The sequence below is a fragment of the Ctenocephalides felis genome, unplaced genomic scaffold (genome assembly GCF_003426905.1).
Source record: "Ctenocephalides felis isolate EL2017-DRISC unplaced genomic scaffold, ASM342690v1 CF-g0.4_SCAFFOLD_03571, whole genome shotgun sequence".
NCBI lineage: Eukaryota > Metazoa > Arthropoda > Insecta > Siphonaptera > Pulicidae > Ctenocephalides > Ctenocephalides felis.
In genome coordinates this window covers 30,183,822-30,208,994 of record NW_020539725.1, presented here as the reverse complement: position 1 = coordinate 30,208,994, position 25,173 = coordinate 30,183,822, and the positions used below count along the sequence as shown (strand labels likewise).

At 29.0% G+C, this 25,173-nt stretch overlaps 1 protein-coding gene across 1 annotated transcript in view; it reads left to right on the top strand.

The window, feature by feature from the left end:
- Positions 1-25,173, top strand: part of LOC113387006 (polypeptide N-acetylgalactosaminyltransferase 2) — a 723,548-nt gene that overhangs the window by 550,877 nt on the left and 147,498 nt on the right. The window contains exon 2 of the mRNA XM_026624766.1: positions 22,460-22,848. Coding sequence (XP_026480551.1) covers positions 22,460-22,848 — 389 coding nt within the window. The remainder of the gene's footprint in view (positions 1-22,459; positions 22,849-25,173) is intronic.

The window sequence follows — 25,173 nt, the reverse complement described above, 5'->3', positions numbered from 1 at the left end:
TTTTTAAATTTCATCCACGTAGAAGGCCGGAATCACTGCCACAGTGAAGGGCCTTCTTTTTCGGGCCGTTGGAAATTTACGATAAATTAAAAAATATTTAATTTTTTTCTCAAAAATTTTACTATGCATTTTTAAAACATGTGTAAATATATTCTTGAAATTTTGAAATGATTGATAAAGTTTTTTTTTTTAATTTAAATTCCCAAAAATCACCTTTTTTTAGGCGTTTACACTAGTTGTGCCCCTTAATTGTAGTTTCTGTAAAATTTCTATTACAGGAGATATTGTATATTTTATGTATATTAATTATAGTTTGCTTTGATGTATAAAAAATTACTTGAAACAAGTCATTTTTTAAAAAAAATGAGTAAAGAATCAATTATCAGAGGTATTATTGTCGTTACTACTTGCTTCGATAAATATCTCTTCGCCCCAAACACGGGGTAAGGTGTATCAACGCACTTTTTCTAGAAATATATTAATTGTGAAATAATAAACAATAGTTGTGGAATTTGTTTTACTTGATTTAGAAGAGGAATAGTCACAACAACTATCCATCTTTATTTCGTAAAAACATAATCAGTGGATCTTAAGATATGTTAGTTCAAAAAACTGTTACAATTAGTCTATAGCTCCCCTATATAGTAGGTAGGATACGTATATATTTCCATAATATAAAACAAATGGTTGATTCAGAATAGTACACCCTGTATGAAATATAATAATACTAAATAGTTTTTTGAAAGCACAAACCTACAATGCTTTCGGTGTGCACGAGCTAAAACAATATAAAATGATACCAAAATAATTTACAAACCCGAGCATCTCCTGAAAGCTACAAATAACGAATGTAGCTGCAACCTATTAGCTGCAAATAATGAATACTGGCAGAGCGATACACAAGCCGCTTGGAAAGCATTGTGTTTCAAATTAAAAATTGAAAATGCTTTTTCGAACAAACTCTAGAGCACAAGCATTAACTACAGCCGTACTACGACACGTGAAAATTCCAATAATGGAGTGGAAATGTTCAACAACCATTACTGAAACTCTAGAGTTTTCGATATTATGAAACGGGATGTTATCGGCGGAGTGTACGTATGCTGTTCGGGAAACTTACACACATTTCGGTTAACGTTCGCCAATGTTGCATACATGCGGAAAGGAGGTTTTATTGCCCGAACGGTGGAGCCGAAACGATGAAAGGTATATGGATTGCAAGGATACGCTAATTTACTCAAACACACACACATACACATGTATATATACATATATATCCATATAACACAAATTATACTGATGGTTTACCCACTGCAAAGCATTTCACATGTAAATGTTCATGGGATATATTGAAAAATTTTGCAAGTGTCGACCTAATTAGTAATTGATTTTACTCATTTGGAAATTCAAAATTATTTAATACAAATTATATGGATGGTTTACCCAGTGCACAGCATGCTCCATATAAATTCATGGGACATATTGATAGCTTTTGCAAGTGCCTGCATAATCAGAAATTGCTTTCGTTTGGATTTTCAAGCTTTTGTTATATTATTACCGCGCTTTTTATTAATTTAATAAATTTTGCATTACGTATATGTAAAATCCGAACTTAAATTTTTGAATTGTGCTGTGGAATATCTAGAAAACTATGTGAAAAAGTTAATAGCTCTGTGATACTCTCAAAAAGTGATCTATTAGCCTTTAGGTTGTGATACCGAGTTTCCTCTAAAAACTGTTGCATCTTGAAATTTCAATGTTCAATCTCTACATTTTTTGCTAAAATTATTCTTTCTACAAGCTTTTCACAAACTATGAGGTACTGTGTGTACAAAGAGAAAAATATTTGTTTAATGAGAGAATCCTGCGAATCAGATTATGCAAGAATTGATCGATTATTTGACGCATCTAATTTTATCGGTGGTAAATCTTCTCTCTAATCTAAGAATTGTTTTAGAAATGTTCTATTGAACAGAACGAATATATTAAACTTTTCCACAAGCTCAGAAAAGTCTTGATTGAAATTCAATGAAAAACTTTCACAAAAAGACGATAATTGATCAGTTCGTGCTAGATGAGAAATAATTGCACTATTAATATGACATTGTAAAATTGCTAGTCGGATTCAGGGCAGTATTCGTTTTTGAAGTATACATTATAAAATATTAAAATAAAAAATTGTTCTTGCAATCATTAAAAGAAGGGTTAGGGGAGAATAACCCTTAATTAAACAGGTGTTTGTAGAATGAGTACTAATAAAAATGAATAATGGAAAAATAAAAACATTATAAAAAGATCTGTTCACACACACACAAAAAAAGGAAAAGAAATCACACATACTTTTTCCAAATTTGGTCTTACATATACTTCTCCTTCAGGAAGTTAATAATAAAATGGTGTTAAAATGTTAAAATTGCATTTTTATTGAATTAAGTAATTTTCAAAATGGTATGTTAATTGATAATTGATATTTGATAAACAATTATGTTTAAAAATTATTCGACTTAAATATTTAATTTCATTGATTAGATATTATACGCAATTACGATTTTTCAATTAATTAATTTCATTTTCAAAATTAAACCTTTGCAAGTTGAAGTTTTAGCCATGTAATAATTGGAATTAGCTATTATGTTCATTCAGAAAGCAAAAGAAATTTTAATTTTCAAATATTACTGATCATAAATATATCTGAATCTTCAAGTTAATATTTCTACTTATACTGCTGTGATATTTTAATACAATGAAAAACTTTACTACAACCATGAATGCATTGTGCATTCATATTTTGTTCATGATTTATTATTAGTTTTCTTGTATTTCTCTGAACTTATGAGTTTAGTTTTACTGGAGAGTGACATTGTACGGGTAGATGCAATATTAAAAAAGTTTCTTTTTCCGACGATTTATTGTCTTTGAGCTAGTGACTTTAGCGAATATAATTTGAAATATAATGATGATACTTAGAGAACTACTAATACTTCTTTAAGATGTGATATTAAATAAATTAATTATAATTTAAAACAATTTATGGTATGTTTAAATACTGCCAATACCAAATTCATATAAGAAACATCAATATTAGTAGTAAAGTTATAAAATATGTTTTGTACGATGCATCTATTCAAATTGATAAAGCAGTGTATTAATTGATAAACTTGAATAAATCAGAAAAATTTTCATTATTCTTATTAAATTTATAATTAAGTAGATATTATACGAATATTACAATCATCTTATTATTACTATATGCTTCATGCATTCTAGTGCTTGTTAGTCTAGAACTACATTGCGATGTCAATATTTATTTTTATTTGCAAAGCTTTGAACATATCACTTCAAATGGCAATTATTTTTTAAAAAAACTTGCAAGGTGCGATGATACAGAAATATAAAATTGCGACAGCTTACGAATGATATATGAGTACTTGGAAAAAAATAATTTAAAACCACTTAACGGGTACGCACGAGCACTGCTCGCGCACTCTTTGCGTACCGTACCGGGCTATCCCGAGCGCTGCTCGCCAAAACTTTTGTTTAAGTGTTATGCGATAAAAAGCCTACGATGACTATATATTTGGATATGTTTAGTTTAGATATGATAATAACAGTTGAATTATCAGTTGTATATATAAGAAAATAAACTTTAACGACTTTTGGGATGATTAATGAACTCTTAAAAACGCATGTCTAAATATCCATCAAGGAAGATGTTATTGTTATAAGATTGTCTTATTTATAATGGGAATCAATCAATGATTACTGTCGAGGGTTTTATCTCTAATTAGGTAAGGATTTATATATTCTGATTTTAACTTCCGTAGCTATCACACGTACTTTTGTTATAATTATATTTTGTTAAATTTGCTTTTATTTCGCAGAAATTGGTAAGTATGAATCCTAATTATTTTAATTTATCCTTAAAATTTATGTGCCAATATATAATATAATTTTTTTATTATCAAGAAATCATAATTTTGAGAAGATGGATTTAGATTGTTCAGACTGCAGTTCTACATCAACGATTATTAGTTTGGAATCTGAAAGAGAGTTAGACTTTGATGATGAAATTGAATTTGATGGTTGGACTGAAATTGATATAAGTACAAATACTCCACAGCCACAAACTCCTTTTGAATTCATGGGAAATTCTTCCATAAATGAAGATGTTGCATTGCTAACAACACCTCTGCAATTTTTTAATTATTTTTTTGACGACGAATTGGTTGGAAAAATTGTTGAAGAAACAAATGTATATTTTATACAAGAACAGAGAACGGAGCCTTCAACGTCTGGTGCTGTAATGGATTGGAATGTCACAGCAGCAGAAATGCGAATATTTTTTGCAATAGTGTTAAATATGAGTATCGTATACAAGCCAGATGAAAATATGTATTGGTCGAAAAACCCTATTATTGCCACTCCATTTTTTTCGAAAGTAATGTCCAATAGGCGGTTCAAATTGATCAAAAAGTATTTACATTTTATGAATAATGAAACCTATAATTCTGATTTACATCCTTATCCGAAACTGAATAAAATTTGGCCTGTATATGATTTTCTGAATAAAAAATTTAAAACTGCTTATACCCTTCAAAGGGAAATTACAATTGACGAAAGCCTAATGTTGTATAAAGGAGCACTAAGCTGGAAACAATATATGCCCATGAAACGTGCAAGATTTGGCATCAAAAGTTACTTCTTGTGCGAATCGAAAACTGGGTATATATGGTCTATGATGATATATACGGGAAAAGGGACAATTATCGATAGTGAGTTCCCAAATTTGCCAATATCATCTCAAATCGTTATGAGTTTGATGAAGCCATTGATAAATAAGGGATACTGCCTCACTATCGATAATTTTTATAGTTCTGTGGAACTATTCAAATTGTTATCGGTTTTCAAAACAGATGCATATGGAACAGTGAGATCTAATAGAAAAGGTTTACCAATTAATATAAAAAATCCAAAAAAAGTGAATCCAGGATACGTAAGATCTTTTAGAAAGGAGAGATTGATGGCCATGAGATGGAAAGACAAAAGGGATGTGTACTTCCTTTCTACAATACACGGTGCAGATCAGGTGGAAATAGAAAAGAGAGGCATCATAAAAATGAAACCCAAAGTGAGTGTTGATTATAATTTTACGATGGGAGGTGTTGATCGCGTCGATCAACATTTGTCGAGTTATCCCCTTCCAAGAAAAAGAGGAAAAAAATATTATAAAAAAATGTTTTTCCATCTCATGGAACTCTCTGAATACAACGCATATGTGCTCTACAGAAAAAAAGGAGGTAGCATGACACATCTTGAATTTAGAATAAAACTAATAGAAGAATATATAGAAAAATATAGTGTTGGAATTTTTTCTGCAAAAGGTGGTCGGCCAAGCAACACCCCTAATCCGCTAAGATTGACAGAACGTCATTTTCTAAAAACTATACCGGCGGTGGGTAGTAAAAGCAGACCTACAAAAAGGTGTGCTGTTTGCTGTTCGAAGCGGGACGACTCCGGAAAACGTGTCCGGAAAGAGAGTCGATACTGGTGCGCCGAATGTGAAGTAGGCTTATGTTTGGAGGAATGCTTCGAAATTTACCACACAAAAACAAATTATTAATTCTTTATTATTATTATAATCTAATTATTTATTTTACCTTGTTATATGTTTTGTGCCTTTAGATGTATTAGTATAAAAAATATATTACACCAAAATGTCAATTTACTTCAGTTTTCTTATTTTTTTAGATTATTTTTTAAATTATTTTTTATATTTCTTTCAGATAAATAAATAGTATTAAAATTAATAAGTTAATAACAAAATTTTCCATTAGTGATTGATATTGTATAAGAAGTGGTTAACAATAAAGGTATTGAAAACCGTCAAAACGGTATTCAATATTACGATGCATTTTGCTAATTTTATACAAAAAAATTAAAATGAAATGAAAAATCGTATCAGAAACATATATTACATCACTTAAGCTTTCAAAATCCGAAATAAAAAAACCTGCTCTTTTAGATCACTTTTTTCGAAAAAAAACTCGATCGTTAAGTGGTTAATGTAAAATATCGAACGAAGTTCTCCTATCAAGTATTCACTTCAATGAACTTGCTTACAGTAAAAAGAGGCGCTCCAACTTTCATATATTTTTTATATATTTTCTGTTATATATTTTGTAATAAATTCTATTTCTCAGAACGTGAACGTTACAAATGGTTTGGTACATAGCTCTCAGATTTATATAATAAGTCATTTATCATTATATTTGCCGTGAATATTTGGTATACATTGTACGCAAATTATGGCTGCGAAACAATATATTAGCGATGCTTGTTGGGCTATAAGTCATTTGTTATTACTGTAACATTTTGTACTTTGAAAATTTATTAAAGATTGAGATCAGCTGTGCAACTTTGTAACATAAAACGAAATCGATAAATTTTCAAGATAGACATAAAAAACGATTATTTTTGGCTCTTTTTGACAATGTGACCAGCTATGAATTCCAGAACAGAGATGGGACTTTGGACTATTTTTTATAAATTGTTGATTTCTAGCTATAGTAATATAACAAATTAGCAGTTTATTTGGTAATTGAAAATTTAGGTACTACATATAATGAAAATCATATAGTACGAGTGTCGCCTATAAACGACATCCAGTTTGTTCACCATTGCTATAATAATAACACTCTTTGTTAAATTATTCAGATTTCTAATTTATAATTGTAACTTTTAGTTATTGAGAAGTGTAATTTTTAATTTTTAAATGCATTTTTATTGACGAGAAAACCTTGAAATAAATAGCTGTTCAGATACTTTGACGGCTTTCTGACCCGTACAGCAGTGCCACGTCTTTGGAGAACACTGTCTTATGGAAAGGGTCAAAAATGTAAAATTATCTTATATACTAAAGTATATGTGCTTGAAGTATTCGTCTTTTTTGTATGAATACTTAAACTATAATAATTTTTCATAACTTATATTTTTATCATCATTAATAAGCTACAAATCTATAATATGATTCATCATCAAGTGTTATATTTTTTATATTTCTTTAATGGCAAATTAAATAGCCATTTCTACTTTAGATAATATCTTCCAACAATAGAGAATGCAATATTTAATAATGAGAACAAGTGAATAATGCCTCTCGAGTAATTTTTAGTTTAATCCTCCAACCTTGTGATATATTTCCATCGTTTTGTTCTATTTGGATTAAACCCCGCAATTTTATTCCATGAAAGATCTCTCGTAAATTCTTATAAATGTCATGACATAAAAATGTAGGCAACAAAGCATAATTCTTTGAATTACAGTATCTGTAAAGAACGGCAAAGGAATCCGACTTGTATTTCCGACTGTTTGCCATTATTATATTTTATGAGTGGCGCTATTAAATCGTTCCGGTTGATGGATCCTGTTGAAAGCTAAGGGTGTACATTTATTACATTATATTAATAACCTGCGTTCTTCTTCCTTAGATGAAATTATTTCTATCATTTTAAAGAGCCAAGAACGGAAATGCAATCTAAATTATTAATTGTTTTAAATTAACAAATATCTTTTCTAAGCCTTCCAAGATAACGAGCAAATGTAAATAATGAGATTCATTGAATATAAATAGAAGTCGGATAGTATCAATGCAAAATGATTTATTTATAACTGATTAACATGATAATACATGGTAATAATTACAAATAGTTTACTCAAGATGATGGATCAGTGCCAAGAAATTGCAGTAAATGCAATATGAATAGTACGATTAGAGTGTAGCAAAAGGTGTCATAATAACAGTTTAGTTTGAATGATTTTAAGTGAAATATTACAATTCAATAGAATCAAGTTCTATAAAAGGATACATTGATTATCCTTTAGATCAAATCACAAATTAAAGATAGAAATGCATTTCATTAAATGAACAAAGCGCACGAAATGTCACGACACGCCATCATTTTATGGTGCCATAATGCATGCTATTTTTACATTATAAAAATAAACATCTAATATATAGATGCAATTTGTTACATTTTCTTTTTGCATTAAATTTTTATTTGTGAATAATTATGCAATCGGAGCGGAGGCATTATTTCGATAAGTTTTTTTAAATAACTGCATCAGTTCCTTGTTATTTGTTCTTACTGTAGCTTAGTTGCAAGAGCTTTTATCTTCCAACCACAAGGATCCAGGTTCGATACTGAGCTCACTTAGCGTCAAATAGTATTGAAGTCAATTTCACAGAAAAATTTAGATCTAAATATGTTTTTAAGTGAATATTGCTCCTTATTCGATATTGCTGTATGAAGATCCAAATATATCATCTATATTGTAGAAATTCTAATGATAAAAATATACCGAATATTTAGTATTTGGTTGGATTTTTAAAAGCGACATCTTTGAGGAAAAGTTTAACCATAACATAATTAGGTTTCTATTTTGCTTCAAAAATAATATGTTCTACACTTAGTTCCAAAAATTATTTTTTAGTGTGTTTTTTATAAATTTTGTTCAAGTGCTCATGATCAGGTTGAATTTTATGAACCTAAATTCTCAGATATGAGACATATTCTGATGCTCTTAGCTGATTTTCTGCAACGTGGTTTTGACAATCTCATACGTCAAAATTATCGGATCGAAATATTACTAAATACGAATACGAAAAATCAGTTTTGGAATTGATAACACAATTTTTCTCATTCATAATTTTTCCATATTTTTTCACCTCTAATTTCTTTCTGGCTTAAGAAGATATTTTTTCGTATCTACAATAAATAAGTTAATTGCAACTAGAATTGTACTTATATTACTATACTTCTTATTAAAATATACATTAACCAATAATTGTTTGAACCACCTTTTTATACACAAGCAATTCTTGAAACTCGTGGCAATTAAAGCTGCTCAACTGTGAAATTGGGTAGAAAAAAAAACACATTAAATTCCATGTCGGTAAAAAGATATCGCTTTCTGTAGAAATATAATAATTTAACTGCCTATTTATTTATCTAATAATATAATTACAAAATTGAGTGTAGCTACAGAGACATGTGTTCTTTGTAATAATATGTTATGACAATGATTGAGATTGAGATTGAATACGATTTAGCAACAGAGCTCTACTGCTGTGATCTGATACAATTCAGATGTCCATCAACAATAATAGTTATTTCGGAAATTGATGGCTACGTTTGGCGTTCCATTCGTATTGTTTTCCTTCATAGAAATGTATTTAGCTCGCTACATTTCACATATAGAATGCACAAAGCGCATTAATGGCATGCTGATCATAAGCAATTTAATTATTCCACATATATCTGCTAGGTATTAAATAGTATTAAATTGTATTGTTGTGTTTATTATTTGACATTACATGGGCGCTAACAGCGTCGGTTTTGAATATATTCAGAAACAGAATATGGCTCAATTTTGAAATGACTTAAATGACTGTGTTATGTACATTTATTATTTATTATATATATATATATATATATATATAGTAAAATTCAGTATAAATTAATAAATTAAAATTTTATTTCAATTAAATTTATTTCTTGTCTAATTATATATTATTATCATGTAACATTTCATTTTGCATTCATACACAATTAATTACATATTCCCACTTCAGCTGCCATCACGCACGATTCTTTAACTTGATCAAACATTTGTGCACAGCATACTAATATTAGGCCTGTTGATTATGCATGCCACAATATTTTACATGGAATATATTCGTTATAAAATTACTGGTCTGTGTACTCGCCGCCAGGCCATCGTATTTCTATTCTGTTAACTGGCCGAAAATGATAACATTTAGACCGGACGGTCGCGCGATTTGCATAAACGCTACGCGTTTGTTGACAGATTCACAGCTGCGACCAACGATAGGCCACCGGGAAAAAACAACCGTATAATTTGCATTTTGGACTAATTCTGCTGCTGTTTTGAACCATACGGTGCAAATAATGACAGCACGAATCCGTCAGGGTTTTAAATTTTAAATTAAAAAAATATAACAAAAATATGAAATCATTTTAACTGATGGTTGAGTTTGTCGTTTAGGTTTATTATCGGGATAAACAGTTTGTATTTAAAAAATAGCGTAAGTCAAATATGTATACCAATTTTTTTTTAATATAATCACAATTAAACAACAAAATTTCTGATAACTTTGTTCTGAAATGCATTATCCATTTTGATCACCTATTATTTGTCATCTTTCAAGCAGCATCATCAATTCCATAAAATTTCTGGTTTTTATTAGCAAATAACTGATTTAGGTACAATTGGACACTATCATAATTTTAGTTTTTTTTTTAATTTGAGGAGGAAGAATGGTCAAGTCATTTGATGTCAATAACTGAATAATTCGCCGATTTGCAATTCAGGCCTTTTTTTCAAGTGCATTGTTTAATTTGTTGGTTTAATGTAGACATCAAAATTCATCGTTTGCTTGGTGATAACAGTTCAAAGCAGACAATTTCTTCTTAACCAACTTTAACTGAACAACCAGAGCTTTTTCTTCTTGAAGTGAGAAGTCACCAGGATGAAATTTAGAAATCCAATTTCAACATTGCCGTTTTTAAAGATTTGTCACCATAGACATCTCATAACCTTTTATGAGCTTAAGATGCTTTTTTACCTTTGTAGGAATAAAGAAGTAAAATTAGCAAAACGCTGCTTACCCTTAAAATTTATGTTCTCTTTTTGTGAAAATTCTCTACATTTAGCTCTCTTCTGTACTTTCCTATACTATTTTGTTAATTCTCAAATTCTCGCGCACTATAAAAAAATATATATACTTAAAAAAATATATAAATGGGTGCATTATTTTTTTAAAGATTATTATAATTTAAAAATCTATCTATCTATCTTAAACAACTAATGATTTGTTAAATCGGTGTGATTGTTATTTTAACATTTGTGAACTATCTCGAAGCTGGACATAGTGTATCAATTTATTGTGGAGTTTCAATTCATTGTTTAATATTTCAACAATGTTTGTTGAACATTGTAATAATGTTCTTAATTCTGCAGTTAAGAATTCTTATAGATAGTACACATCGCAGGAATCAATTCAAATGCTTTAGTTAAAATCGTAGTATTGTTTTCTTATTGCAGTTTAATTTCAGTTAGTAAATTGCTAGTTTTAATCAATGAACTAAGCGTAAGGAAAACAAAATTAAATGATAAATGTAGCTGATTGCAGAAATTTAATCAAGTATATCTTATATTACATACGTATATATTGATATTACATTGAACGACATTAATGACATAATCTTACACAAATATAAATGCCGTTGATTGAAAATACATGTCTTAGAACTAGTGTACACATGTTATTCGAAAGCTCTGGTTTTTTCGCATGCGATATACTCGTATAAATCCGAACAACTATATTTCTCAGAAAAGCCTACTGGGAAACGTTTTATGTTACTGACCTGCACATTCCACCCAAGGGCAGCAATAATAAAACTGCCGTATGTGTAACATATTAATAATCGTATTTATATATATATATATATATATATATATATATATATGATACTCAGTTTTCAGGGCAATACATCAATTAAAAAAATTGACGTACATTCAGTCGTCACCCGTGCATCGGAGCACAGAAATGTACGGCGTGATGTACTTTACAAATTCATAAAAATCTCAGTCAAAAATTTATATATTGTTCAACTTAAAATGACAAGGATTGGTTTTTTAGTGCATTGTGAACATTTATAATATGAAATAATTAGGATTAATTCAATTACATAGTCCACTGAAGATGACACAAAACAATGTGTCGAAACGTATGGAAAAAATAAAAATGTTTTAAAGTCATACAAATTTTTTTAATTGATGTATTGCCCTGAAAACTGAATATCACATATTTTAACATCAAAATTATATAAAAAATTTAATATATATATATATATATATATATATATATATATATATATTATTTTAAAAATCCAGTGATTAATCGAGATGCCTTAAAGCATTGCATTATATAACTTACCACACCGCAGATACTTTCGAAGAAAATTATTTTTAAGTTTACGACCACTTCTTTAACTTATCTCAAACTCTTCGTAATTCTACGGTAATTTCAATTTCGCGTCATGGCGAATTCTTTGGGCTTATTTTTCTCCTGCGGCATCCTTCTAATGCGCTGATTTATCTAGCGCGCAAAAGAATAGTCATTTGCTTGTATAATTTAATGCTACCATCACTTTTTGCTCATAGCGAGAAATTATTTAAATAATAATGAGATGACATTATAGACATAGGGCGACGAGCTGTGCTTACTTATATTAGTAAAAATATCATTTCATATTATTGACTTAGTAGTATATTCAAAGGCTAAGGCTTTTCATAACTAAAACAAAAAAGAAGTAGAAAACTTGAAGTTTAAATTCAAATTACATCTATAAAATATAAATAAATCTTGGAAAATAATGTGGTTCAAGTGGCATCTAGTATTTGTATTAGTACTTTTTTCTAGGTTATTATTTATTTCCCTAAACTCTACGAAATCGGGTGGTGGTATTGACCGCAACTGTTCTGAAACAAAAATCTGAAAAAGTGTCTCTCTTTGTTCGTATAAAATGAGCTTTTAAGTGCAGTCTAAAGCTTTAGTGAAAGTGTAACCATTTTTTTGTTATTCTGTTTAATTTTTAATACTATTGTTTATTTAAACGTTGGAATGGTAACAGTTAATAACATTTCTAGGACCACAGTCCTAAAATTACTACCTAATTGTCCCAAATTTTCAAGAATTATGTCTTTTTGTTGAATTATCGATTTAATATTTTCAAAATTGTTCGACTTTCAGAATTCCTTCTTAAAACCATGTTCTAAAATATGTTGGCAAGTTCCATCAAAAATTAGCAAATTTAATCATGATTGTAAAATAGTAAAATACTTGATAATTTTGAATTATGGAACATTTTAGAGAAAAGTAAGTAAAAAGCTAAAAAGACATGATTTTTGCTTATAAGCCAACCTAGAGCTTTGGTGAAATTGTGACCAATTTTCGTTGATGTACATATGCATCTTATATGTTTACACATACACATTCCACTGAGTCTAAATCTTAGTTGTCAATTGTAGATGTTAAAATTAATAAATGTAACAAAATCTAATATTTATAAAGATTTTTTTCTTTGCTATTCTAATACAGATTATCAGCAAATTTCTTGGTAGAGCCTAATCAGTAAGTTTAATCGGATTACCAATGATACCAATACCAATGATACCAATGATACCAATACCAATACCAATGATACCAGATACCAATTCAGTGACTGGACGACCAGTAATAAATAAATGTAGTAGTCTGCTGAAGGCAGGTCCATGGTGCGAGAACCACTACAAATAAATAATTCTCTTGCACTTCGTCGTCTATGATTCCCATTACCACTTTACCCCCCTCCCCTATACTTTAATACTAAAAATAATAATACTGGACGAATACTGAATTATCAATATGTATGATGGTATATAATTTATCTTTATTAAATATCAGAAGAGTGCTGTTCTCGCTTTTGTTCAGTTTTTCATTTCTGTGGAACTTTGGAAGGTTTTACGATTTGGTTGGCTTATGATTCTGTTTTTATACTCATGGCTATTTATCTAAATTTTCTCGTATACCTACTGAATCAATATTCCGGTCTTTACGTATGAGATAATTTGTTCTTGCAAAGTTTGTTTTGGAATCTTTGTATAATTACAATATTCGATTTCTCAGATGTGCTCCAAAATTCAAAATATAAGAAAATTTTAAATGAAAAGAATCACTGAAATATAATTTCAGGAAGCGTCTACAGGTGTATATTGTACAGTATTCTATGTAGATAAAAATATTCAACCAGCTTCATGACTTGCAGCCTCAAATCTAGAGTGATTAAGTCTCCTTCTTGAAGACGTAGCTTTATATTTTTATCTCTTATGCAGTTTCTTCTAAATCGTGGCATCGTTTTACAAAATACTGTGAAGTGCAGACGTTATAAATGCAAGCAGAATTTATAAAAGTTTATATCATAAATTATTAAAATACTTCCCTTTTAAGCTTCTCATATATCAGGCATATAATGAATTGTATTACTTTTTTCCCTCGGTGGTTTGTAGAGTTTGCTTTTCCGTGCTGCAATTGCATGGCTTGCGCGCAACCAGCGTTTTGTTATCTTATGCATTTATTTGAAAAAAAAAATCATTCTCGCATAGAAAATATTTAACAACTATAACAACTGTTGTTTCACATGGAAAACAATTATTTTTATAGTTCGTTTTTGTTTTCATAATGAAAAGTCTAGTCACGTTGTAAAATGTTTGTTTTTAATGGTTGTGATATCATTACTACGTTTTGAAGTGGCGTGCGTATGATATATTTATGAGTTGAATTGCATTTGAAACATAATTATGGATATATGAATTATAGAGAATTTTTTAGAAAAAAATGATAATTTTCGTTATATATTATTCGAGTTTTTGCAAAATACTAGGGAATCCGAATTATGACCAGAAAAAAATGTTGCGAGACAACAAATATAATATATCCACCGAATTCCAAATCCTTCTTTAATAAACAAAAAGCATTATTACATTTTCGAGATTCACTCCAACGTTAAAATTAAGTCAGAAGAGTTTTCTATAGTAGAATTCCCATACACTCCGTTTGGCCATAACTCACTTCATTTCTCTATCCAGAAGGACGTGTGCGTTTTGTTAGAAAACTGAATTACTACTGCGTCATGAAAACGCTCGTACAAATGCACAATGCACCATCGTCACTCCGAGCATTGCAACTTTTCCATCGAAAGAAATATACTTTGTTGCCAAATGAAGTGCAGTATATAACATAAACTACTTTGCGGAAGTTAATGTTGAAGTTTCTTTATTTCCCTAACGATCAATGTTGCCATCATTAGATCAAATATGCGGAATTATTATGATAATTTTATAAAAAAAATAAAATAAAAAAACAAAACTTTTCTGCGTGAACATCATAGTAATTTGTTATAATTAATACAGATAAAGTATATATAACAATTATATGATTTGACTTTATTTAATAAAATATGAAAGTTTGACTCTTATAAAATCTCTTATAACGTAGAACTGAATTTATTACACATATGCTTACTCAAAAATAAGTATTATCAAAATCCATTGTTATTTAGCGACGTTTTTAATTTTGAAGTATTTTCAAGATACTAAATATATTCATAATGACTAGAATTTATTTATTAAATTTATTGATTTCAATTAGTATATTTCCTAATATAAAATATATAAGGCATTTTCATGTACAGAATTCTTTTGTTGATAAATCTAAAAATTTGGTTTGGAATAGTGCTTTGGTGAAAATTAGCTGAGCTGTTTCATAAATAATAATTTTCTTTAACAATTTTGATAAAATATTTAATGACAAAGTTCTTAGTCCTGAAATGTTATGGTCGTACTAGAAAAAGGGTTCAATTCTCAAAATTTATAAAAAAGGCACAATTGTTTGTCTTAAAAAATCGTTCAGATGTTTATTTTTGATTAAGGTATATATTGTTGGGCATTTAGTTTCATATATGATGACCAAAATGTGTTATAATGAACGAAATTAACATGAACTAAGTTAATGCAGCATGACGAAAAATTGAAATTTTTAAATTTTTATTGCATTATTTGAACTTCGGTTAAGTGTATTTGTGCAACATATAGATGTTACAGTAGCCTAAGTTTACATTAGATTTTTAACTTCCCATAGATAAAACTCGAAAGTGTATATGTATTCGGATACAAATTTTCATCGACGATTTTGAGCACAGGAATCAACCGATTTGAATCATTCAAGAAGCATTTGATTCGTATTGATGAGGAAATGTACTTAATAGTTTGGCAAAGGCAGGCCCAGTCATTTCAAAGATACGAGAAAAAAAGAGCCAAAAATGGTAAATCAGTTTTTGACATAACATAGCGTCCGATTTCAATTATATTTTACTTATTATATGGATCAAATGGCAAATTGACTAAATTTTAGGAAAAGCAAGGGCAGCGGTTCTGGAGAAAAGTAAATTCAATGAAAAAAGTAAAAAAATGCGACTTGGCGGTCAAAAATTATCATTAGACATAAGCATATCAAATTATCAGGTATTTAATTGTTAGAGGAACTGCACTCTTTAAAAACACTGATCAAACCCTTCAATTTGATATCATTATTGCAAAATTTGAATTGTTACCCTTACATAATTAGGTTCGTTAATGATAGTAAAATTAAGATGTAAGTGATTAATATAATATATATGCTATCTATGTATTGTATATTATGTATGTGGCTAAATATTATCAGAGGCCAATAAAAGAAATAAAAAAAATTTATCAGGATTTACATAATTAGAGATTTACATAATACGTCGAAATATTTACATTTCTATGGGACCTCACTAATGTTTATTCGTTACACTGCGATATTTCTTCTCTAAGCACGATTGCTTTGAAAAAAATTCAAATTTACAAAAAAGTAATTTTATTCAAAATTTTCAAAAATCTCATCTTTTTAGCTTTAAACAAATATTGTGGCTTTTATAAAATTTTTAATTTCCTATACGGGAAGTTCTAGCAATTTGTCTTAAGGCACGATGCTATTCAGCACTATAGTTGAATTTGCATTACGTTATTTGAATTCCCATTTATTCTATTTGTGCCACATAAAAAGATGGTACGGTAGCCTAAGTATCCGTTAGATATTTTTATGGATATCATATAATACAACTTCGAGCACCTTTTCTGTAAATCATACTCGGAATATAGACGACAGTATAATGTGTATTGTGTACATTAGCATCTTTAATGCGTGTACGACACTTTGGCTACGAACATCTCGTAGCTCGTACCGTTGAGGCAACCTGAATAATATTATCCTATAACGAGTCCGCGGGAAGAGTGTTGTAGAGCGTCGGAGATCTCTTAATGAGACTCTCAACATTTGAATCTAGATGTTCCTTGGGGAGCACTAGATAACGGGCCCCAGCTATCTGCTACACTCTGACAATGAGTTCGGCGCTAAATAATGACTTTTTATCTGTAATTCGGGTGAATGCGGTGTGATTACGCCAATGTTACGCAATGCCTATGTGAATTTTCTTTACAACAGAAGAAATGGCACTCTTTTTATTGTGTTCTTATCAAAAGGCTGTAAGTGTTTTATTTCACTTGTTTGTGGATTGTTTTATCGCAGCAAATTAATATAATAAATCTTTGGGTTATCAAGCTACTGCAGGCCTGTATATCTACTAATTTAACATTTGTGATAAAATTTAAGTCATCAATTTCCCCGATGAAGATTGAAATAACTTAGTCATTATTTATAAGAAATTATTTTTAAGTACACAGTTAAGATTATATATCACTATCAATAAAATATTGTTAATATTATAACTAATGGGAAAAAAACTATTGAGTTGTTTTTTCAACATGCCCATTTAGTATATAACTTAGTCTAATACTCGGCTGACAATTGTAAATTCCCCAAATTTATTGAATGTACTTAACTGGACAGTTGTAAATGAAATAAAAATTAAAAAAACTTTTTTTGCATTTATTCTTGTCTACTTGATACATCATCAGTTACCTAAACCTGAGATATTTATGGCAGAACGATTATAGTAACTTTACTGGTGATAAAATTTTTGTGTTAAATGTCAATATCTTTATTTCTTTATTCTGGCTTATTTTCATTCGTTAAACAGAAATTTGAATTAAACTATGAGCTAACGTCGTAATATAATAACTTGATACTTCACTCCAGAACGTCGATTTTACAACCCAATGGATGGCTTATCTATATTTTATATATTTTTATCATTTTTTCTAATGAAGATGACATTTTAACTTATTGCAATAATGCGAGTAAGGCCTATTTGTACTTGGAAACATTTTGATCTCTATTTTAAAGTTCAATCCGCGTCACGATCTCAGATATGGGACAACACTATATCAATTTTCGCTTGTAAATATAGAGCTAAAATATGTTGGGAAGTAAAAATAGCCCTTCCCAGGCATCGTTGTATCTATATTATATCAGCCATACTAGATGAATTCTAACACTAAAATAATCAAATCTTAAAGATGTTAATCGTTAGGTTCGAATACAACAGCTTATATATCAGAAGTTCCAAATAAAAATTAAAGTATAATGGCTATCTCTGATGATTGATATCAGGCGATTCATAACGCGACATTCATAACGCGAGAAATGTAATTCATATTAAATGATTTTATAGGCTCTATTTTTCTAATGATGATTTTAAAAAAAATGATGCATTGACTATTAAAACGAAATCCACCTTTTGAAATTGTGATCTTAATTATTAATTAAGATTCAAAAAATTAAATATTGTAATATTTAGAATTACAATCAGTTTTTACGATTGTTATTCACCTCTTCAATTTTGTTTTCTGGCCTTTGAAAAGTAATATTTCATCTAGAATACTGGAATTTTTATCCATTGGAATTGCTAGTAGATATAACATCAAAACTTCACAAAGATCTTAGATACTTTTTTTCTGCTTCCTAGTAGGTACCAAATCGGCTTATTCATCAAAATACATACATGTGTAAGGAAGCAGATAAAATCGCATAATACTCGAACAAATATAGAGAACGAATGGAAATATATTTTGTAAACAAATTGAAATAAAAAATGTCTTTAGAAATTGAATGTTCTCAACTTTCATTTCGGTGGAAACATCTTTGGACGCGTTTATTTTATGTTAAATATTTTTTCCGTACTATTTTCTGTAGCCATCTTTGATAGTGCAGAAAGTATGTGCAGTAGATAAGAAAAATTACATTGACTTATTATTAGAGGCAGCACCATTAGAGCAATTAGTATCACCTGCCAATTGCTCTAATTTTTATCGGATTTCCTCCGCCGTCTATTACGTCTATTTCTGCGGCTTATGTAATTATTCATTTAACCTCCTTTTTACCGCCGCCAGTCGCGAGTTAAATTAACTTCGCAGTCGTACTCTGATGCTCTAATGGAGTCGTAGATTACTCTTCTGCGAGAAAATATATATTTTTGACTTGATCGTTTGGAAATGAGACTAACGCGAACTTCTTAGCATTCAACACTATGGACTCAAATCGCGTGAAATTGAAGAACTTTCTGGGAATTAGAATTATAAATTTGTTTTTCTCTTGGTCCTTTAATTGTATCGCGAAACTTTATTCGTTGCTTGACTTGTGTGATATGTCTACGCAAACGAAATAAATACTATAATGAGATTCATGCAAAAAAAACTCGTAAGAAACATTTTTATTATCATATCATAGTTTAAAAATGTGCCAAAACTAAAACTTTTGCCGATTTGGCTTTAGTCTATAATCATCAAATTAAACAATTGATATAGACTTTATTATGCATGTGAAGTTCCCATTATTTTGGTATGCATAATAATGCTTTCTAATATATGAATTTGATATACATATTTATTATGATATTGGTTTATACGTTATTTTTATAATATTTATATTTTCTTATTTATTTGGACAAATCTTGTAATGAATTTTTCACCAACATGGTTGTTCTCCCAATCCCAATCAGATCAGTTTTCAGCCCCATTTCACCCTGCCTATATGGGGTAAAAGTATAAGATGACAAATTTTAATACAAATTTCAAATTAAAATCAGGAATTATCTAGGAATTTTAGTGAGGATAGTACGATAGTTCTTTGTTTGATACGTGTTATAATCGAGTTCGTTTGGTCAAGATAGTATTATTACTTAAATTCAAATTGGACCTTAATGGCCCGACCTATTACATAGATATATATTGATTGATTTATATCAGGCTGTTAAATGGTTAAAGCTCAAACTACTATGCCACATGGAGCCCTATACAAAAATTAAGGTAGTTTTCAAAGATATCTGTTGGCGTATATTTATAATCCACATATTTCAAGCACATAGCAAACAATGAACTTGCAACGTAATTCAATCGAAATAATAAAACTCAAATACGCGAAGAGACTCAACAAGATTTGTCCGGAATTGATAACAGTTTCTTCGCAGTCTTACCCTTAGAGAGTATAGTTTGTTTAGAACGTTCATAGGAAAGTAAATCGAATTCGTACGCAACTACAATTCCCTTTATCCTATTATTTGCTGTTTTTATTTGGATCGCGTATATGCTTCTTCTCTTCAACCTCTGTTGTCTTAATAAACTGAGTTTCAGAATAGTTTAACTTTATTTAAGTCCCGTATAGAGATTTTCTTTTTCCCTCAATAGTGAGAGGAAAAATTGCGGGAATGAAAACTCTTGCATACATTAAAGGAGTTTTGCCAAGTAAATTGCTGAACATAAGCATATAAAAAGTTTTTATAACGGCACAGATTAAAATGCAAAAGGAACTTGAATTTAAAGTTCTTTCTAGCCGAGATTAAATGCTAGATCTTGAAGTAAATAACTGCATAGGGCATTGCGGGTTAACGACTTTGTAGAAAATAAGTTAATTTAATTATTTCACGTGGCTTTGAAGCATTTCATATATATTTTGCAACTCAAAATTTAATTGCATAACTAACTAATTAAATTAATTAATTTTACTTTATACGTGCGATGTTAATTGGTTATTTATATAATAATGCAGTTGCATGTGAGCTGCATTTCAATTAGTTTTATTTATAAATGTTAATCTTTAATTAATTGTACTTTAGCATATTTAGAACAAACCTTCCATTGATTTAATTAATTAATTTAGAAACTTGTTTAATGGTTTGATAAGTTTATATTTCTCTTCAAAATGTCAAAAAAAGAGTATCATTTATGCCGAAAAGCTTCTTGCCATTGTTGATTGATTGATTGATTGTAATAATTTACTAAAAATTCTAATTGTTTTTAACTTGACCGCAAAGATTAAATATTAATTTAAAAAAATTTAGTTTTTCTTTGTTCAAATATATATCTTGGTATGTCACAAATATTTATAGAAGTTATTCATTCAATTTTTAAAAACAAGCTAATTAATTTCAATAATAGTGTATGAAAAAAGACAGAATGATAATCTATTTAATTTCCTTTGTAAAACGCATTTACATTAGAATTATATATGAATGATATTTCATATCATTTTTTGGTAACAAAAGTTTTTCATAGATTATTATTGTCGATATTTATTTGTTCACTGCAAGTTTATTTGTGTTGTTTTAAATTAACTTATGAAACAATATTATGGATTGATCTGATCGACCTCATACTACATGTAGTGTAAAGCCTATTAAACTATATAAGTTATCCAGCTGGTCGAAATAAAAACTTGGGTATATTAATTATTGGTTAAGGGATCGATACAGAGTTGTCTAGATTGATATCAAGCAGCAGTGATTTTAGATTTTCTGTTGATCATAAACTGAAATGTGATTGCAAATGAAATCAACTTTTCAGCGCATTAGTTAACGATTCTAATTAAGTATGTTAAAAAATTATCAAAACTAAAATAAAACAACAAAAATTTTTCCTTTGCAATAGGGGTATGTTAATTTAACAACATAAATATTAAATGTCCTCCTGAAATAGACAGATTATAATTCAAATAGGAATAAAAGTTAAAGTCATTTCAAACACCTTTCTCTATGTGTATTGCATTTTATGTAAATTAGTAAGTTTGCAAAAGTAAATTAGTATGCCTGAAAAAATTTAATTTCTTAAGAAATATTGTAATTCAAATACAAGACTTGATTTAGCTGTTTAAGAGCTTTACCCAAAAAATTGATTTCTGCAAGAGATGTTATTTAACAGACCTGGTAGTCTTTTCTCCCACATATGTTGTTAGAGTTACATTTGAAGTATGGATTATGAACCTAAAACTGCATCAATAAAAAGCTAGAGTAGGAGAAGAGATGTCAGTGATATTTGATTTTATATGCAAAAAATAACAGCGTTATCATTTGGATGATATAAGTTTCAAATAGTAAACATCTGTCTTTTTTTAAATTTTAACACCATTCAAGTAAAAAAGAGTCTAAGCTCTCCGTTGAAAATAAATTACTGCTATATAAAGCAATCATCAAACCAATCTGGACCTGCGGAATTGAGCTCTGGGGCTGTGCTTATAAATCGAATATATAATGCAGAAGTCACAGTCAAAAATTCTACGTACAATGCCTAATTCTCCGTGGTACATGACAAAATCAACCTTTTGGCATAAGGAGATTGAAACGGCACTGGCTTTTAGATTTAGTCTTAGATTAGCTCTAATATAATATTATCATATTAATTGTTAAATTAAGAAGATCTCATTGGAGTTCTTCTTAGACATCGCTCTTAAATATCGCCAATTTAGCTCATAGGAATCTTTCTGTTTTTTTGATTGCTAAATAAAACAGAGTTGAAAAAAATGATTAAAGGTAACTATGTTATAATTATTTTGCCAAATTTTAATTTTAATTATTATCTCTTACAGACAGAAAACCGAGCACTACGTCTCAAAGAACTGGCAGGTCCATCAACACAACAGCAGCAACAATTACTCCTCGTGCAATATCCTCAGGATGGCAGTCAGCAAATGTCATTCCAGCATTTGCAACTTCAAAGCCATTCCCAGCAACAGACTCTGAGCAGTCAACAAAGCGCGGTTGCAGCAATTATGCCGGCGGCTTCCGGGCCGAATTTCTTCACGAACGACGAACCGTCCTCGATGGGTTCATCGTGGAGATATTTCGACGAGAAGAATTATGTCCAAGGAGGTTCATTGCATGTAGGTGAAGACCCTTATAAACGGAATAGATTCAATCAGCAAGCGAGTGACTCATTACCGAGTAATCGGGAGATTCCGGATACGAGGAACGCAATGTAAGTAGAACTTTTTTTGTTGGAATTTATTAAGTTTTTTTTAAAAAAATGTAATTTTTAGAATTATTTGTACCAAATCACACCCATTGTACAAGATGTCCCAGAACTTAACGTCAAGCCAAAACGGGCGATAGTCTTGACCTTGACCTTAACTGTCTTTACTAATTGAAAAAGAAAATTATTTCACGTTGTTTGGAAATTATGAGCTTTCAAGTGTAACTCAAAGCTTTGGTTAAATTATGACAATTTCTCGAGTATTGTGGTTAACTTTTATTAACTTTGTTTATTTAAACTTTAGAACCGTAACCGTGAATGATATTTCTACGACCACGGAAATAAATAACACAATTTTCCCAAATTTTCGATTTTTAAGACATTTTATTGAATTATAAACTTGAAATTTTTTAAATCGGTCAACTTTGAGAAGCGTTTTAAAAAAAGTACTAAAGAGTGGCAAGTTTCATCAAAAGTTATGAGGATTTCATCAGGTTTGTAATATGGTAAAATACTTGATAATTAGAAAATTTTGAGTAAAGAAAATACTGAAGAATAAAATAAAAACCTGAAGATAACACATTCATTTCAAATGTATTATTCCACATTAAAGCTTTTCCATATAATAAAAATTTAAATTGATTGTGAGTGAAATGCACTGGTAAAAATGGTGACATTTGAGGTTTTCATTTATTTACTAGAAAATTTTTAATGATGGAATTCTGAAATATTTTACCATTTAACAATTCTGATGAATTCCGCCAGATTTTGATGAAACTCCAAGTTGGTCAATTAAAGAATAAATAAATTCACAGTACCACAAAAAGTCCTAATTTTGTTGTATTAAAGATAAAACCATAAAAAAGTATTCAAACAATAAATCAATTCTATCGACGGTTTCATTTATAAATACCTTGAGATGCTTTATTATCGATTGCCTGTAGGCGCCAAAAACTCCAAATCTCCAAATTGTTCTAATTTTCTATTTCAAGTCGAAACATATAAATCTCTATTATTATCAAGGTATTCAATTAGGTCAAATCTCTCTTTTGTATTATTACATACACTTCTTTTTATATTTGTGAAACTCTATAGTACATATTTTTTATTTATTATGTTTTTTTCCTCTAAAAGTCTAGAGTTTTTTTTAAACCATGACGCATTGGACCTTATTTTTTTTAATTTACACTAAATTACTAGAATATACTAAATAAAATACTAAAAAAAATATTTCATAATTCACATTACTATCATTAAGTGCTATTGCTCTGGTTGAAGTCGATTATAATTTTATACTTGAACATAATAATATTAATTTAAAATTTAACACTATGATCAATATATTTAAAACAAGAAAATATAAAAAAGTATATATTCATAACGCTTTGCCTAACTTTTCATAATTTTTATAAGTAGAAAAAAAAACATGTTTTACAATACTTTGCAGTGAATAATTTTCTACCGAGTTTTAAATTATTCCTTCAAATTTGTTTTCGCTAGATGTTTAACGTTATTTGTATATGTACTCAATTTATGTTCATTTTATTATAGCAAGTCTTTGATAATACATATTATATAAAATTCTATATAAATCTAATATTATGTCATGATCGGCAACAATAACTTTTATTATAAATGATGACTCTCATATTTTGCATAATCTTGGTACCAAGAAAGCTGTATGAGATAAAATTGTAAGGTTGGAAGTGCGAATTAAGCATAAATTATTTTTGCAACTGTACTTCTTGGTAAAAAATATTTTTGGAATTGACAGACTTTTTATCATTCTTTGTATCACAGATAAATCTTGGAAATGATTCTAGTAAAAAGACAAATATACAAAATAGGATAAACAACAAAAATTGATGCAATTCCAATAGACACCTATAAAATTAATATTGATTTTCAGTTCAATGTTATTTCTATATTTTAATGCAATGTGATATTTTGCGTTATCACCTTTTATATATTTTCACAGATAAAAATTCTTTACTGTTTTTTTATTTATTTATATAAATTCATTATTTATCTGGGAATCACTGCATACATTTTCCATTAGCTACAATGGATTAATAAAAAGTTCAATTTATATATATTTAATTGCATTATTACTGCAGAGATTACGTTAAATACAACTCACACCGCCTTCATCTTTTCTCTATTTTATTACTAAGAATATCTTTTGTTATTATGGTGCTTGGGAATATCCGAGTAACAATTTGTTTTTCTTCGTTTTTTTTAAATGACACACATAAACGCACAATTAGTAAATCAAACATTCTCAAAATAGATTTTTTATTAACCTATTAGTATAAAATGAAAATAATTAAA